At 42.1% G+C, this 15,844-nt stretch overlaps 1 protein-coding gene across 1 annotated transcript in view; it reads left to right on the top strand.

The window, feature by feature from the left end:
• The first annotated feature begins 1,578 nt into the window (after positions 1-1,578).
• Positions 1,579-15,844, top strand: part of LOC112407482 (phosphatidylinositide phosphatase SAC2-like) — a 71,455-nt gene continuing 57,189 nt past the window's right edge. Inside the window, 2 exon segments of the mRNA XM_024756806.1 lie at positions 1,579-2,021; positions 10,547-10,603. Of these exon segments, the coding sequence (XP_024612574.1) occupies positions 1,579-2,021; positions 10,547-10,603 (500 nt within the window).

Below are 15,844 nucleotides of genomic sequence, written 5' to 3'. Positions count from 1 at the left end.
GCATGTGGGATCTTCCTGGTCCGGGGCACGAACCCGTGTCCCCTGCGACGACAGGCAGACTCTCAACCACTACGCCACCAGGGAAGCCCTCAGCAAATATTTTTAAGCAGCTCTTCTATTTCAGGGGTTTGGGAAAGATACAAAGATGAAAGAGACACAAACAACTTTCCAGATTAGTAGAAGAAGGCTATTTCACAAATAATTAACGAGTTGGAAGATATGCTAAACTCTGTTAGAGATGCATACATAAAGGACCATGAGAGAAAATCAAGAAAAACCCTATATGCCTAGGGATGAGAAAACTTTGTGAAGTAAGTAGCATCTGCATTGAGCTTTGAAGGATGCTTAGAATTTCAAAGGGCAAAAAAAACATGGCGATGCTGGGAAGCAAAAGAAGGGTTAACACGTTGGATCCTATGGACATTTCCTGAGCACTTATCCTAATAAGGAACTGAATAGGATATTCTTTAAATCTCAACATCCTTGTAAAACAGGTGTATCATCAACTCTCTGTCAGGATCTAGTCAGGGAAACAAACTGCTTCTAATATTTATAACCAAGTACATGTAAAGTAGGAAACTGAGGTAGCACAAACATTAGCCGAAGCAGGAAAGCAATGAAGGACACAGAAGGGAAGGTGGGCTGACAGGAGCCTGAGGCCAGGGTTGTACTCTCTGAGGCAGTTAGAGTCACAAAGGAGACTCGGCCACTCTAGAGAATGCACCTGAGAAAGACTGCATTCAGGTTCTCTTTCCTACCTCCTGTCTCCCACCAGCTCCTCCCTGTAGCCAAACCCAAGTCAGCAGCCAGCTGACCTGACCGCCTGGGAATCTGCCCCCTGCGGGGTGGACCCTTCCGATATGAAGAACATCAGAAATGCATCTGAGGCCACAGCTGACGCAAATTCCCTTTACCGATGAGAAATTCAAGTGCAGATAGATGGAGGCGACCTGACCCATATCACTCAGTAAATGGCAGAGCTGGTATTGAGGCCCAATGCCGCCTCCAAGTCTCATGTTTTCTGAATATCACAGTTGCCAATTCCATGCGTGCCCAGAGTACGCATCTGTGTCTGATAGAGTTGCTTTGGGGAAGGAATCAAAGGCCATTCCGAGGAATCGAAATTCCCCTGTATTGCTTGGGAATTTCATGGAGGAACAGAAGCTATGATTTGACGAAGAAGAAAACATACGTGAAACCTCCTAGTCAACGCTAGTGAAGAAGAAGCACATTCCTTTCCATAGGTCCCTAGGTCCCTTCACATACTGCTCTTCTTTTGCTCACTGAGCAGAAAAAGGAGAACGTAGGTAAAATGGGTTCAAAAAAGAGTCAGTCAAGGCCCCAGGCAGGGCCTAGTTGGAAATGTCAGTGGGACCAAAGTAGCATCCATCGTCTCTATATCCAGATACCATTAAGACTGGGCCACCTGATGATGTTACCCAGGTCGGCTAGAGCTCCAAGGACTTCTTCCCCTCCTGGGCAAGTAACGACAACAGAATTTTACTCTCTCATGTTACTTTGCTTACTGACACCCATAGACAACCTAAGCTTGGTGTGTAGATCCTCCAAACGTTATCCATGGGGGAGCAAGAGGAAAAGAAAAGAAGCCTAATTTGCAGGTTAAGACCACCAGGCACTGAGAGGTTAAGTGACTTGCCCGGGGGTCCCACTGAGACCCGGCAAGGAGGAGAGAAAGGGAGGGCTCCTGATTCCTCCAGCTCAGAGCTCTCTTCTGCCCCTTCAGACAACCTCGTAGCGGGGAAAACAGTGCTCCTACGGAGAGGCTCAATTCCAGCAGCCCCTTGTTACAGCCAGGAGATAGATGCGAGGCTTATAAGCACTTCTCCCCGAGCACCTGCCCAACAGGAAGCAGGCAGGCTGGAGAGACACCTTGATCCTCAACAACCTGTTATCACTGGGTTTCATTCCACTTCTCTCTATATAGATGATAGGATGTTAGACACAGAAAAACCTCAAGTTATAAAACTTCCCATGGATGAGAAAAACCATGAACCAACAAGGTAACTGCTGGAAATCATGTAACTAATAAGTGGATTATCATTTTACTCCCTCTGCCTGGAATATATTCATGCCCCCAAAAGTTGAATAAATAGCTCTGAGCTGGGTGGAGGCGGGGACCCTGAACTGCAGCATTTGTTGATTTCCATGGCAAACTCCTACAACTATGATTTCAACCAAGGATTGGCCAATCTCTCGTGACACTTCTGAACGTTTAATAATTGGCTCTCGTGAGCCAGTAAGAGCTCGTTCCAGCACACCACAAACTAGCATACCCCAAACCCCCAATCCCGTTTGCTGTAGATCTAAACTCACAACCTCTCTCAAGATCCAGCCTAAATGCCAAACACAGTGCCTAGAATGTGGTTGGTACCTGCCCAGCGTCTTTTCAAAAAGACAAATGCACAGAATGCCACCTAGACAAGGAGCCCTTCCCAAACTCTGCTCTGACAGCTAGAATTAAGTTCTGTCTCATGTAACCTTAAATAGCATTTATTTTATGTCACTTTTATGGAATTTTTGGGTTTTTTTTTTACCCTTTTTGACCTACATTATCCAACATTTATTCAACACTTACCTATCTGGTACCTATTTCATCTCCCGAGCTAGATGTTAAACTCCTTGAGGGTAGGAATCATGTTTTGTTCTTCCCCGTATCCGTGAAGGATCCTTGCCTGGGCCTTGCACACGATCAGCACTCGATAAAAGTTAAATGAATGAATTCTGATGAATCAAGGTTTGCCCTCAGCTGCTTATGGATTGAAAATAACTCAGTGCTGCTCTGTCTAAAACGGGAAACTGATATGTTAATGACTTAAGCTATGGTGTGCCTCCAGGAAAAATGAACACAAGTTGCCTGTCTTGATGAAACTGCAGTCCTTACCAGAGCAAGATAGCAGAAGGAACTTTTCTTTAACAGGGAAAAGCATCCCAGGAGGGTTACTCTAGGGTGAGAAGGTATGACATGGCTCCTCCACTCCGTACTCTGCTGCCTCTTATTAGACACTTCTATGAGTGCCCCTCCCTTGGCTACTACCCATTTTTGAGTCTGCTGATAAGATGGCATGAAAGCAAGGTTGGGCAGGGGTTCAGAGCAGGTGTTGACCACAACACTGGTTCCAATGCTTCTGGCTGGGGAATGCAGACCAGGGCTCTGGTTGGAACAGACTGGTGAAATTTCAGTTTTCTAGGCTAACAGTAAGTCTATTGTAAGAATACTTTTTTATTAACATTTTCAGAATTATCGTATTCAATGTGAATTATACTTATTATTATTTTAGACATTATTCTTTAGATGAAGAGAAGTAAAGGAATGTTAAAGTTTTACAGAAAGCATTGAAATACTGAATAGTTGAAATGTTTGCAGACAGGCAAATCAATACAGTATAATTGATACCAAAAGAATCTGCTGGTACAAAACAAACAATCAAGTAAATTATTTTAATCTTCAAAACAGGAGTTATTGGTTAAAATTACAGTATTTCCTCCTTATTTGAATCTAAACTCTAGCATATGATGTTTTTCTCCTTAGCAAATTCTCTTCTTTGGAAATGATAGTACAGTGTTTTATTTTTGTTTATATTATTTTCAACATTGTCTGGCTTCATATCATAAAATACACTATAAAGCCTCCATTTAATCTCTGCAGTTAGTCCTATTTCAAATTCTATGGAAGAGGCACTTCATGGTGTTGTAAATATTCTGCCATAGAATTCCTTCTGTCAATATACTTTCTCAGTTAAGAACATGATATCAAACCATACTTGCTGTGTCTCTGACAGTGGGTGTCCCATTTTTATCCAACACTCTTTACTCTGTGGAGTCATATCAACACTGAATGCAAGTCTGTGATATGGAACCACATGGTGTTTGAACTTATGAAACCTTTGGTGAGGTTGATGGTGGTGCTGGAATAAAAGGCTGTATGGGTGAGAAAAAGCAGAGAGCACAAGCAGAGACTAAGGGCAAAAGACAAGTTTTTGAGAAACTTGTTCAGGGACTTCCCTGGTGGTACAGTGGTTAAGAATCAGCCTGCCAATGCAGGGGACACAGGTTCGATCCCTGGTCTGGGAAGATCCCACACACCACAGAGCAGCTAAACCCGTGCCACAACTACTGAGCCTGTGTGCCCTAGAGCCCGTGTGCCACAACTATTGAATCTACGCTCTAGAGCCCACAAACTACAACTACGGAGCCTGTGTGCCACAACTACTGAAGCCCGAGCACCTAGAGCCCGTGCTCCACAACAGAAGAAGCCACCGCAACGAGAAGCCCATGCACTGCAACGAAGAATAAGCCCCCTCTCGACACAACTAGAGAAAGCCTGTATGCAGAAATGAAGACCCAATGCAGCCAAAAATAAATAAATTTATTTTTAAAAAAAGATGTATTCTCTAAAAACAAACAAAACTTGGTCAGATGTGTCTCTCACACCCATGGCTTTGGTGAGAAAGCTTGCCAAGCGTAATGATAGCATATAATGTATGGGTGGTTTTTGCATTCAAGGGGCATCCACCTCTGTAGAAAGACTTTAAGTGAGTTTTATTTCTGGGTAACTACATTGATTCAATGTGTTCAGTGAAATGATGCTTATATGACGCCCTTGTCAATGCTATGAGTGCTGCCTAGTAGATATTGTCTTGTTTTTGATACAAAAATGGGGTTTGTGAATTGACACTGATGGAGGATTATGACTGAGAATATTGACTGAGTTTATAGCTGTCTTGAGCAGAGTCCACCAGTGATCTCAGACTGTGTCTCCAAGGAAGGAAGGAGTTCTAATGGCTGCGATACCCACAAGAATGCTGTTTGTGGCAGTTCTGAGTTTTGGACATGGATGCTTTTTATACGGTTGTTAATGTTGAACATTCTTTTTTTTTTTTTTTAATAAAACTTACATTTTATTTATTTATTTATTTATTTTGCAGTACGCAGGCCTCTCACTGTCGTGGCCTCTCCCGTTGCAGAGCACAGGCTCCGGATGCGCAGGCTCAGCGGCCATGGCTCACGGGCCCAGCCGCTCCGCGGCACGTGGGATCTTTCCGGACTGGGGCACGAACCCATGTCCCCTGCATCGGCAGGGGGACTCTCAACCACTGCGCCACCAGGGAAGCCCTGTGAGGCACTCTTAAATGTTCGTTTAATAAATGAAATTGTTGAATGTGATGTGCCAGGACAGTGCAAATGGAGAGCATGAAAATAGGACACAGGATTTATCTTCACTGAGGGATGGTGGATCCAGATTGTACCCTGTTTCATGTCTAAGAGCTACTCAAATCTTCCCCTACCAGTTCTAGGCTCTTATAAGAGAAAAACAACATGCTCTGTAGAAATAAATGCAAAGGAGAAAACCTCTCCTGCATTTCCCAAATCTTTTGCAAGAGGCAGATGAAGCAGAAAATCGCGGAGTTATATCTGGCGCCTCTACATGCCTGCCGGTATCACACCTCCCTGCTCTTAATAATCCCTTACATTTATAAAGAGATTTATGCTTTTCAAAGTATTTTTGAAGTGCATCTCTAATATAGAATCGCAGGGTTGGAAGTTGTCTCGAAAGTCACCCCAACGGAACCCACGTGTTCCGTTTTACTCCATGTGTGTGACTCACTGTAACCCCGTGGGGTGGGAAGGACACAGGCTGGTGACCCCATTTCACATGTGAAGAAGCAGGACCTCTGGACAGCCAGTGGTAGTGTGTGGATGGGAGGACACGTCGCTGGAACCCTGAGGCAGGATTGGTCCTTCTCTAAAACCTCAGATCTCCATGTAGAGAGAAGAGCCAGTAACCTGGATTGTCTCTCCATCTTTATGAAAAATGTCCAGGGCCTCTCAGTCTCCTGAGAGTAGAGGGAGGAATCCCAAAACAGTACAAAGATGCTGATGGACAGTCCCTGCCCTTAATGCCCTTTGGCTCCATCCTCTCTTCCCAACACATCCCACAGTCTGTGCCAAACAGAAGGCCTTGGAGCCCAGCAGTTGCCCTGGGCTTGAATTCCAGCTGCACCCCTCACCACTAGCCCTGGGACTTTGGGTCAGCCACTTTGCTACTGTCATTCTGTTCTCTCACCTATGAAATGTGGTCAAGGATGCCTACTCCACGGGCGATGATGAGAACCGGTGAGGGGAAGAATGTGATCACTTGCCTCCGGGCCTGGCACATACGAAGCACTCAGTAAACACAAGTACCTCCCCAGAGAAGCCCCTGGAGGGCTGGATTCGCCATCTCCAGCCTCAGAGTCGGAGGAAGTCGTGACAGAGGAGTGTGGGCAGGAAACCGCACAGCTTCAATTTCCTTTTAAATGATTGGCAAATAAGTGTTTTTCTAACTCCATTATTAATATCATGATTGAAATAAAATGTGTGGCAGTATCCTGTTACATTGTGCAGAGGCCGAACTGCTGCCCTCAAGGAGGAAAATGGAGAGGTCGACAAGCACTGATAAAGAGGAACATCGGGATGGTGTTTAGTAGCTTTTTCTCCCCTTTGCCAATAAATAAAAGCTATTTTGTGAGGTTCCTCAATTCTAATCTTATATTTCTCACCATTCTTGTTGAGTTCCCAGAGGGGAGCCATCTTATTGTTGACAGTTAATAATGCCAAACAATAATCAAGGGCTCATTAGGCCAGAGGAGGCTGGGTGTGCAATGTCAGCTGCCTCTGGGTAGGGTCCCATTTAAACCATTTTATGGACGGGAGGCTCTATGCCATTTTTAAAGCTGTCCTGAGAAAGAAAAGCCACAGACTCTGCTCCAAATGTGAATCAAAGATGATGAAGATAGCGCTAATACATACAGCCTTGTGTACAGGCTAGGGAGGCTAAAGATAGGGGGAACTCAGAACTTGAACTTGACCTTAAAGGAAGGGTAAGATTCAGAGAGCTGCGGGGAAGCAAGGATGCATCTGTACTGGCGCTGAGTGAGGAAAATGTACATCCTGCTCAGGCCACAGCAAGTGGACTAAACAAGTTGCTCCTTGGGATTCCTTTTTTCCAGGGTAAAATATTTCTTTTGCTACAGAGGACAAAGGTTGAAATACGATTTTTCTCATTGGCAGAGGTGAAACGTATTCAAAGCTTTACCAAGTGGTATCCACACACCCTAACCCACACACTGCTGCCCTGTGTCTCTCTCCGCTCGAGGAAGGCGTCGGCACTGCCGGCCACACGGATATCTAATATCTGCATACCCTGCATCCCTAGACTAGGATTAGAAGAAAATATAGGATGGGTGTGAGTTGGCCTGCGATCACGTATGGGTGCTCTACGGGTTGGCCTCCGATTCAGGGTAGGGTTAATAGGTCTGCGACTAATACTCAGAATAGAAGTTGGCTGAAGGGTCGGAATATTATGCTTCGTTGCTTAGATGTGTGGAGTATTGGGGTGAATATTAGGATTAGGATTGAGAGTAGTAGGGCTAAAACTCCCCCTGGTTTGTTGGGAACTGATCGTAGGATTGCGTATGCAAATCCTACGATTGCGTGCAGCCAATCACACTGGACTAAAACACTTAGGGGATTGGGGGCCTGTGTCGGTATTTAGGAAGCAGGGTTTCTGATAAACTGAATTTTCCACTCAACTCAGAGTTAACAAGTTCAATGCTTGACACCGAAAATCTTTCAAGTAATAATTAAGCCCACACTTCCATCTCAATGGACAGGCTAGTGACGGGCACTGAATCCTTTCTTGGTGGTCTAGGAAGCCAGAGATCCTTAGGTTTATCATTCGTTTCAGTATCATGTTTTATTGCCTCACACGGGAGACGGAGAAAGAGAAATGACAGGAAACTGGACAGATTGAGAGCCGAGTCCATGGCAATCTCAAGAAATCAAGAGGGACTATTGCTTTTCCTTTTCCCTCTTTTTAAATCTAAATGTATGGTACCAATTTATTTTCTTGTGACCTGTCTCTTTCTTTGAAAGGCAGTAAAAGAGAAAAAATAGTTAACTATGATTTTTAGAAGTTGGAGCATGGTTAATCAAGGCTTTACTATATTTTACGATCTCGTCAAAAGCCAAGACCTTAATTTTATTTTCTAGGTATCCACCCACAATACATGGCAGAGTTGCGGGGAATAAATGTTACTTATTATAGCAATACTTCATTTATCTGATATATATGAGGATGACTTATTTTTTCAGATAAGTGAAACACCAGCACTTTTTTAAGTTGTGATGATTTTGACAAAAATTGTTTTAAATGCATCCTTTAATTTCCTGGTTTGTAGAGCAAGTTTCATTTATGCTATAAAATAGTGATACCTTGAAGAGGCTTCTTGATAGGTAGGGTAAGCCTCTCTACTCCCTCTTGGTCATTTAAAATATGCTACTGTATTGCAAAATGAAAAAAAATTGATATCTAAGATTATATGAATTAAATACAAGAGTAAATTGTTGTTAATAAAAGACCTGAAAAGATCACATATGAATATGATGACCATATATTTAATGTCCAACATATTTAAAAGTGATCAATGAATAGATCTCCGGGCTAACAGGGTTACACCATAAAAATGGACAATGCATGTATACTTGTGCCCCAAAATTTCTTCTTTGAATTCTAGTCTGTCTCTTGACAGTATCCCAGATAGCTTGTTTGTTCATCCATTCTAAGGTAAAAGGCTTATTAGCTAAGCCCTTTCTATGTGTAAAGCTTTCTTCTAGGCACTAGAAGTATGTAAAATGGAAAATACACACACACATGCGCGCACACACACACATAGAAACACACACAGAAAGAGATCATAGAAGTTCAGGCTGCCAGAACTACTGAAGGGCTTTGATTCACCCTCCCAAACAGATCAGTTAACTAAAACTTTGGAACTGACTATGGGCTACAACCAGGATTCAAGGAGAGGGTTATCAGCTGAAGAAAATGTAATAGCAGCGATAGAGCTAGGAGACAAAATATTATTTGGGGGTGGGGAGGGGTCAGCAGAATTCTACCTTTCATTCTTAGGGGGTTCACATCAAACATCAAAGTCTTTGAGACAGAGGTCAGGTAATTGAGTGTTTCAAGCCTCATTAAAGAGTGTGACAATTATAGGAAGAGAGAGAAATGGACTAAACTGAAAATAGCCCAGGACACTTATCCCCAGACAAAAATGGCTATGTAGTTACCTCGACCTGTTAAAAAAAAAAAATGTCATCCGGAGAAGAGACACTGTCATGGAAAGACGGCGTGCACAGTGAACCTGGCCAATGTTTGCAGAGAGGGCAGGATGAGGAAGGAAGCTTGAGAAGAGGACTCCATGAAGAGCCAGTATTCACTCTGCTAAGGACTCTCTGCATGGACCTGGGGGTCTGATTATCACCTCTTCTGAGAGGGTATCTTGCCAGGTCCTCCTTCAGAAGCTCATCCTCGCAACGCTGCCTTGGGCAGCTCGGAACTCAGTCACAGCCAGATGCTACAAGAGCCCCAAGATTAAGGGACCACTAGTGCAACTTAGGCTCATCTGCCTGACTGTGGTCATTTTGAATTGATTCCTTGAAACTTTTGCTGGAAGAAGATGCTAGACTAGACAGATGGCTTCCAATATCCCTATGCCTGCAACCAAGGGAGTTCCTTTGCCTATCCCAACATGCTGAGGAAATGGTGATGAGATGAGGGGTCTGGGGGCCACAGCAGGTCATCCTTTGTGACTTTTTTCTCAACTCAAATTCTGGAGCTGGTATGGTTGCTTCTGCCACCATTGCTTATAACTCCAGTGAGCTTACGTTTCCCTCTATACACATGTGTACCATTGCATGGAGAAATCACCTTTTGCTTTGCTCAGCTGAGACGGGCCTGGAGATTTTCTATGAAATGAAGAAGAAAACAAACCTGAAAGAATGAAATACCCCTAGAAGCAGAGAAACAAGTTAATTCTATAGAACTCAAGTCCCAACCATATGTCCACCGAATAACCTAGGGAACATAAATACATATTCCCAGACCGCTACACCAACCTATAAATTAAATTTTCAAGAGATAAGGCCTATGAATCAGTATTTTTATTTAAATCCTCAGATAATGCTAATTCATCAGCCAGCACTATCTTGGGACCAAACTTGGGAACCACTGTTCTAGTTTCTTGATCTTATCCAACTTAATCTAGCCAAATCATAATTGATGCAATTTTTTCTTACAGTAGCTGACAGCATCCATACCAACATCACAAAGGGATGCATGAATCTGTAGATCAGTTATTACAAGCCAAGTCCCCTTCTGGGTAAATTATAAAATATATCCTAACTCAAAACACATGTATTGATTGTCTCACCCTTATTGATGTTAAAAAAAGTGATAGAATTTCCACACTGGGAAGATTTTATACCCTAAAGTTTTATGTAGTGAAGAAAATTGTCATATAGCATTCCTGACTCTTGGGCATCTGGCTTCAATATGACTAGTTCAAGTATTCCTAATTTTATAATTTCAAAGATATCTCTATCCACCTATGAATAGCTCAACTTGATGAACTATTTTTTGTTATATTGAGTCTATATATCGCTTAAAACTTTCTCGTATTTGTCTTGTTTCTGCCTTCTGCAGTAAACCAGAACACGTTGACCCCTCTATGGCAACTCCTCAAATGTTTGAAGACCACAGGTATGTTGCAATTTATCTTTTTAATCATCCCTTTCCCTTATAACCTTTTAATGAACTACTATCAAGCCATCCCTTACTCATCCGGAATTACTGAGTAAGGGATCTGAGTAACCTGAAGTATAATAAACACACCTTCTACAGAGGTTTATAAGACATTGATAAAAGTTTTGAACAGGAGAGGGCCATGGATAGAATTTGAGAACACTACCCCAGAGGCTTCTTTAATTTGATTTATCTTCTTTCGGCGAAGGGTGTTCTGTGTTGATAATATACAAAGCAATCAAGGCCAGGCCTAGATAAAATAATCTAGGACTTCCAAATTTCCCTTTCTTCACCTCATCCTCCCTAACTTCAGAGTCCATACAGAATCATATCACACAGAAAAAGCTCATAGGGTCTCCAGGGGGAAGCAACCAGCACATGGACACCAAAAGGAACCAAAAAAAGTTACCAGCCCTGTTAAACAGAAAACACTGAGTACAGTATGTTCTTTTGAAATTGGAGGTGTGATGGCCCGCTAGGCACTTTTTCCCATAGGGCCCCCGGGACCCCTCCTCTCTTCAGGCAGAATTGTTAACTGTTAACGATTTATATGAACCATTATCATGGTCACCAACAATTCTATGAGATCCTCAACATATCTTAGCTCATGTAATATGAACTAAGAAGTTCTTATTACTTCTAGAAGTGACAGCTGGAAGAGCCTTAGAGGTGGAATGTTTTAACTCCTTAAATCCAAACTCTAATGCATATACATACGCATATACACACACATACACAGTTCACCCATATACCAAGGCCCAGGGAACTGGGATTACCTAATTAGTTAATGGCACAATAGGACAACATCCAAGTCTCCTCATCCTTGTTGCCATGTTCTTTGCTCTTAACAGGTAAGGTGGTGATCACACCAGGCGATTCTCTACCACTCTGCCTTCAGTCGTGCTGTTTCTGCTGTCTAGAAGGATTCCCCTACACCTTTCTCTGTGAGGTGAGAGTCCACTCACCCTTTAAGATTCAGTGCTACCTGGTCAGCATAAGTTATCCATCATTTTATTACCCCTATATCCCTTAGCACAATATGGACTTAGGACGGCGCAAAATAAAAGGGAAAAAAATCTGCAAGAGTCTGAGTAGGCAGTATACAATTTTCACCACAGCTCACAAGCTAATTCTTCAGGGCTATTTTCAGCTCCAATGTGATAGCCATGTGAGCCCTGGAGAAAGTCTCTGACGCTCTCAAGACTGGACAGAGCGATAGCAGTGGTCTTATCAACTTTGTCCATCTGCCAAACAAGACAAATGAGAGAAATGTATCCTGAGTATACCAAGATCTGATTAATGCATCTCACTAAAGAAAGTCTCACTTGGTAAGATGGCTTTTAGAGTATTATTGCTATAAAACACTCTAGGAAATGGACTGTATGCACTCTGAATTCTCCCTAATGATCTTTAGTATTTGGAGGTGATATTTATTCTACTCCTTTTCTCAACCAGAGATTCCTAGAGGGTTTCTAAAAGTATCTACTGGTCAGTCTTCACTTAGAGAACTCAACTGTAGGTATCAATTAGGCCTGCCATTAGCCTGTGTTCAAATATTAATGACTCTCATGTTTCGTACTCTAAAAACGAAATCAGACATAGCCCCTTGTAAAATAAGAAATTTAAATTTATAAAAATAATTTAAAACATCATCATAGCACCCCAACAGGTACTCTCACAATTAGTAAGGTGTAAGTGCTACAGAGTTTAACCAAACTAGTTTTCCAGCACTTCCAATATAAGAGGCAAGATTCAGACTTAACAGACCAGCTACATTATTTTCAAGACAAAACAGAGCTCAATATCAAGATTTCTAAGTCTAAAAACTATTTTATATCACAGAATTTTAAGTAATACATGAAATATTACTAAATATCCTCATTTGTTTTACTTTTTGGCATCTAGCTTATAGAAAATTACTGTCTAAGATCTGTTATGAGTGGATATTTTAAAACAAATCTATAGCAGTGGAAACGAATGGGGTATGACATTCAGAGACACACCTTTCCAAATTTAAAGATTGTTTAGCTTACTGCTACTAACTAGTTTATGGCTCAAAACTGGGAAATATAGGAAATATATGATGCCAATAAAAATTAATTTGGTATTCAGAGAGTCTTTATACTTTCTGGATATTTCAACGGCCGGGTATTGTTAACTGGCCTCCATGCCATGGCTCTTTCCTTGAGGGACTTAAAATCTACTAGGCAAAGAAAGATACGTTCTGAAATTTGTATAAATGGAGACATATGTACAAAGGAATGAGGGCATGAAACACTCAGGTGTTTTAGGGAGCAGTTAGCACTTCAATCTGGCTAGACCACAGGATGAAAAGGAGAATAGAAAGAGATGAGGGTGGAGAATGGGACAAGGGGTTCATCACAGAGGGTCTTGGGCTGCCACATAAAAGCAATTGGACTTGATATTAAAAATGACAATGAACCCATAGAAGAGTTTTAAGGGGGAGAGGAGATATTATTAGATTTTAGGGGTTTTTTTATATAAATTTATTTATTTTATTTATTTATTTTTGGCTGCACTGGGTCTCCGTTGCTGCACACGGGCTTTCTCTAGTTGCGGCAAGTGGGGGCTACTCTTTGTTGTGGTGTGCGGGCTTCTCACTGTGGTGGCTTCTCTTGTTGCAGAGCACAGGCTCTAGGCATGCAGGCAGGCTTCAGTAGTTATGGCACGCAGTCTCAGTAGTTGTGGTTCGTGGGCTCTAGAGCACAGGCTCAGTGGATGTGGTGCACAGGCTTAGTTGCTCCGTGGCATGTGGGAGATTCTTAACCACTGCGCCACCAGGGAAGCCCGATTTTAGTTTTTAAAAGATAACTTACCTATGGTATTCTAAATTGCTAAACTGCATACATACTATTATATCATTGATATAAACAAACCTCTATGGGTGTTTTGGTATATGGTTTGTTTGCATGGGAAAATGAGGATATTCAAAATGGACTCAGTAGTTATCACCAGGAAGTGGTTTTGCAGTGATGAGGGAGGACTGAACTTTATTAAGTATCATATTATTTAAATTTTCCCAACAAGCATCTCCTTACTTTTTAAATTAAAAAGAAAGTTCACTCTGGCAGCAGTGTTGATGTGTAAGATCAGCCTTCAAGAAACCAATTAAGAAGCTGTTGAAATTTAATTGTCCAAATGATAGACAATGAGAGTCTAAACAGAAGCAGCGGCATCAAGGAAAGCGAGAGGAGGAGGTGGATTTGAGCAATTTTAAGGATCTAGACTAAGGAACGTTGTGACATTGGCTGCGGCAAAATAGAAGGAGCAAGAGGACATTAAAATGACTTTCAGGTTTCCAGCTGGAGTGACTCAGTCACCAGCTTAGAACACACAGGGTGAAAAACAATTTGTGGAAACATATACCCTCAAGTTTGGAAATGTTTAAGACATCTGAAGGATATCCAGGCAAAAACGATCTAGTTATGGAATTGGATTTATATACCTGGAGCTGTAAGAAAAAGCTGGGCTTGTTAGTGGCAGAGCTGAGTGTAGACTCAAGTATGCTAGCCCTAACAGGTAGTTTACCAGCAAGCATCAGAATAAACCCCAGATGGTTCAAAAGCAGAGGGATTAATAATAGGAGTCCGGGAGAAGGGAACAAACCAGGTAAATGAATCACCCCGCAAATAGCCACAGTGGGGAGCTGCTACTGCTTGGACGGCCAAGGGAGCAAGGGGAAAAAAATAAGTACTAGTTACCACTGAGAAATGAAACCATGGAGGAGGGACACCAGCTCAAAATTTCAGTAGTTGAAAGACTCGGTGATGACAAAGTTGGCCCAAAGCAGAGATGAAGCATGGAATAAATACCCTGGCCTCTCTCTCCTCCATTTTCTTATCTCTGTTTTCCTAATTCCCAATGGCCAGACCCAACCAGAAGGAAAACCAGGGTCAAGGGATTTCTGCATGATGCAGTTCACAGAAGCCAGCCTCCTGGGATACAGAGGTAGACAAAAATATAGAGAACAAGTCTAAGAAAAGTCATCATCATGCTGACTCCTGTTCAAGGATTTTCTCCAGGGACCTTACAGTGATCTGGGGGAGGGAGAACAAGCTGACATATATGAAATAATTACAAGGGAGCTAAAGGTAGCAATATTCTGTCCTGGAATAATCATCAAGACTTGGATTCCAATCCTTACTGTGCCGGTTACTGGCTGTGTAATTGTGGATAACTTAGCATATTTCTTTAAGCCTTCATCTGTAAAAAGAAGATAAAAACACTATTGAATTCGTGGAATTAAATTAGATATTTTGTTTATTAGCCCAATGCTCATTACAAAGTAAGTGCTTAGTGAATGTTAAGAGGAAGAGAGAATGATGACAAGGACTATGAATGGCAGTGGTCACTTGTTCAGATCCTAAAGAGATTAGTCTAAGCTGGCACAGATAGAGGTTTTCAAGGTACAGCTTGAATGATAGGTAAGATTTAGGGCCATGTATAGGGGGAATGCTTGACTGAGAATGTGGAGCTGAGAACAACGTAGTGTGTGCAGAGGACCACAGGAGAACTGATGAAGCTGGAAGGCTTATCACTCTCATGCCACCTCTGAAAGCCAGCATTGCAAGAAATAGACACCTCCCACACACATATCACCCTGATACCCTCCTGCCAGCTGTTCCTTGTGGCCATTAAGTCTCACTTATCTGTTAACAAATTATTTTTGAATATCTAAATAGGTCTGTGGTTTGAGGAGCTGAGTACAATTTTGCAAGCTGTTAAGTACCATGTTAAAAGGACAATCCTATAGAAGACATATTCTCCTACTCAAGTCAGAGCAGAGAATGCGGCAGAAAGAAGCTGAACCAAGACCTAATTTTCAGAAAGACTTCCGTGACAAAGAGCGGCTCCTGGTACTCTCTAAACACCTTTGATTTCCAAGAGCAAAATTTTTATCTACTCTTTATAACCTCAGGTCTCTTAGTATCTGCCTCATCTTATGTCCTAGTTATTGCAAGTATGTTCATGTTAACTTCCCTAACACAGTCTAAGGTCGTTAACAGAGGGACACATGCTCCTACTTCCTAATCCATTGCAGTTATGGCTCCCAAATGCAAATTTGTACCAGAAACACCCAGGACACTTGTTAAAATCACAGACTCAAAGACCAGGTGCTTTAATTCTGTCAGTCTAGGATAAGACTCAGAGGTCTAATTTTGTTTATTTAATTTTCCA

The sequence above is a fragment of the Neophocaena asiaeorientalis genome, unplaced genomic scaffold (genome assembly GCF_003031525.2).
Source record: "Neophocaena asiaeorientalis asiaeorientalis breed wild unplaced genomic scaffold, Neophocaena_asiaeorientalis_V1.1 scaffold133, whole genome shotgun sequence".
Lineage (NCBI taxonomy): Eukaryota > Metazoa > Chordata > Mammalia > Artiodactyla > Phocoenidae > Neophocaena > Neophocaena asiaeorientalis.
Note: the sequence above shows the minus strand (reverse complement) of the source record. Positions and strands in the feature narration are given on the sequence as shown.